The following is a 1,214-nucleotide window of genomic DNA, read 5'->3' as shown; positions in this document are numbered from 1 at the left end:
CAATATTGGGCATAGATCAAAAATATCTGCGACACGCTGCTGCAGCCCTTTACCAATAAGACCAATATCTTTATTGTAATGTCTTTATTTGTGATGTTTATGAGGGTCATTTCTGTTTTATCCGACCGGCCGTATCGTCTGTCTCTCTGTGTTCCCTCAGCATCTCCATGGGTCTGCCCCTGAACCCGCCTGCAGATTCGGCCCGCTCCGCCCGCCACGCCCTCTCTCTCATCGCCACCGCCCGCCCACCAGCCTTCATCACCACCATCGCTCGAGAGGTGCGGCCAGGACCCCTCACTGAGCTCCTTCAGGAGGTTTCTCTCCATGCTCCTCATGGAGTTTGATCGTCTGTTTTCCTTCTAGGTCCATCGTCACAACGCCGCTCAGGCCAACTCCCAGTCCCAGCAGAACGTCCACACCACCACCTTGGCCCGGGCGAAGGCAGAGATACTGCGAGTCATCGACATCCTGATCGAGAAGATGCCGGGAGACGTCGTGGACCTGCTGGTGGAGGTGAGCCGTAGGGCAGCATGAATCCAGCTGCAGGCGTCAGCAGATGTTCTGATCTGTGGATCTTCCAGGTGATGGACATCATCATGTACTGCATTGAAGGCTCCTTGGTGAAGAAGAAAGGCCTGCAGGAGTGTTTCCCTGCTATCTGCAGGTATGTTTGGAACCCAGCCAGGCAGGGGAGCTGAACCTCCCAGGTCAAAGGTCAGCTCCCACGGGATGTGCTTGAAGCAGGTCCTGTTTCTGTGAGGTTCTGGTTCTGATCTGGTCATGGATGTTTGGGTCTGTCTGTCCAGGTTCTACATGGTGGGATACTGCGATCGGAGCTACCGGATCGCCGTCGGAGCGCGGCAGGGATCCGTGGCTCTCTACGACGTTCGCACTGGGAAATGTCAGGTAGGTCAGCAGGAACATCTGGGTCCACAGCTGGATGCGACCAGCCTGTCTGCTGCTGCCTCTCAGCCTCAGGCTGTTACACACATTGGGCCACAGTGGATGAAGGAGTTTGCCCTGCAACCACTGGGTTGCTAGTTCAAGCCCCATTACTGGCTTTCAGTGTCATTGTGTCCTTGGGCAGGACACTGCCCCTGCGTTCCCTAATGATGGTGGTCAGAGGGTCGCCTGGGGCCAGAGTACGGCAGCCTGGTGGCGTCAAACAGCTCTGCCTACAATGGAGCTCACCATCCATCCATCCATCCATCCAT

General features: G+C 56.0%; 1 protein-coding gene across 1 annotated transcript in view; it reads left to right on the top strand.

Annotated features, from left to right (window-relative positions):
- Positions 1-1,214, top strand: part of wdr7 (WD repeat domain 7) — a 133,029-nt gene that overhangs the window by 112,559 nt on the left and 19,256 nt on the right. Inside the window, exons 24-27 of the mRNA XM_015391739.1 lie at positions 161-278; positions 364-513; positions 582-664; positions 807-906. Coding sequence (XP_015247225.1) covers positions 161-278; positions 364-513; positions 582-664; positions 807-906 — 451 coding nt within the window. The remainder of the gene's footprint in view (positions 1-160; positions 279-363; positions 514-581; positions 665-806; positions 907-1,214) is intronic.

This window comes from Cyprinodon variegatus, unplaced genomic scaffold (genome assembly GCF_000732505.1).
Source record: "Cyprinodon variegatus isolate N-32 unplaced genomic scaffold, C_variegatus-1.0 Scaffold558, whole genome shotgun sequence".
Classification (NCBI taxonomy): domain Eukaryota; kingdom Metazoa; phylum Chordata; class Actinopteri; order Cyprinodontiformes; family Cyprinodontidae; genus Cyprinodon; species Cyprinodon variegatus.
The sequence above is the reverse complement of the archived record's forward strand: the minus strand, read 5'-3'. Positions and strand labels throughout refer to the sequence as shown.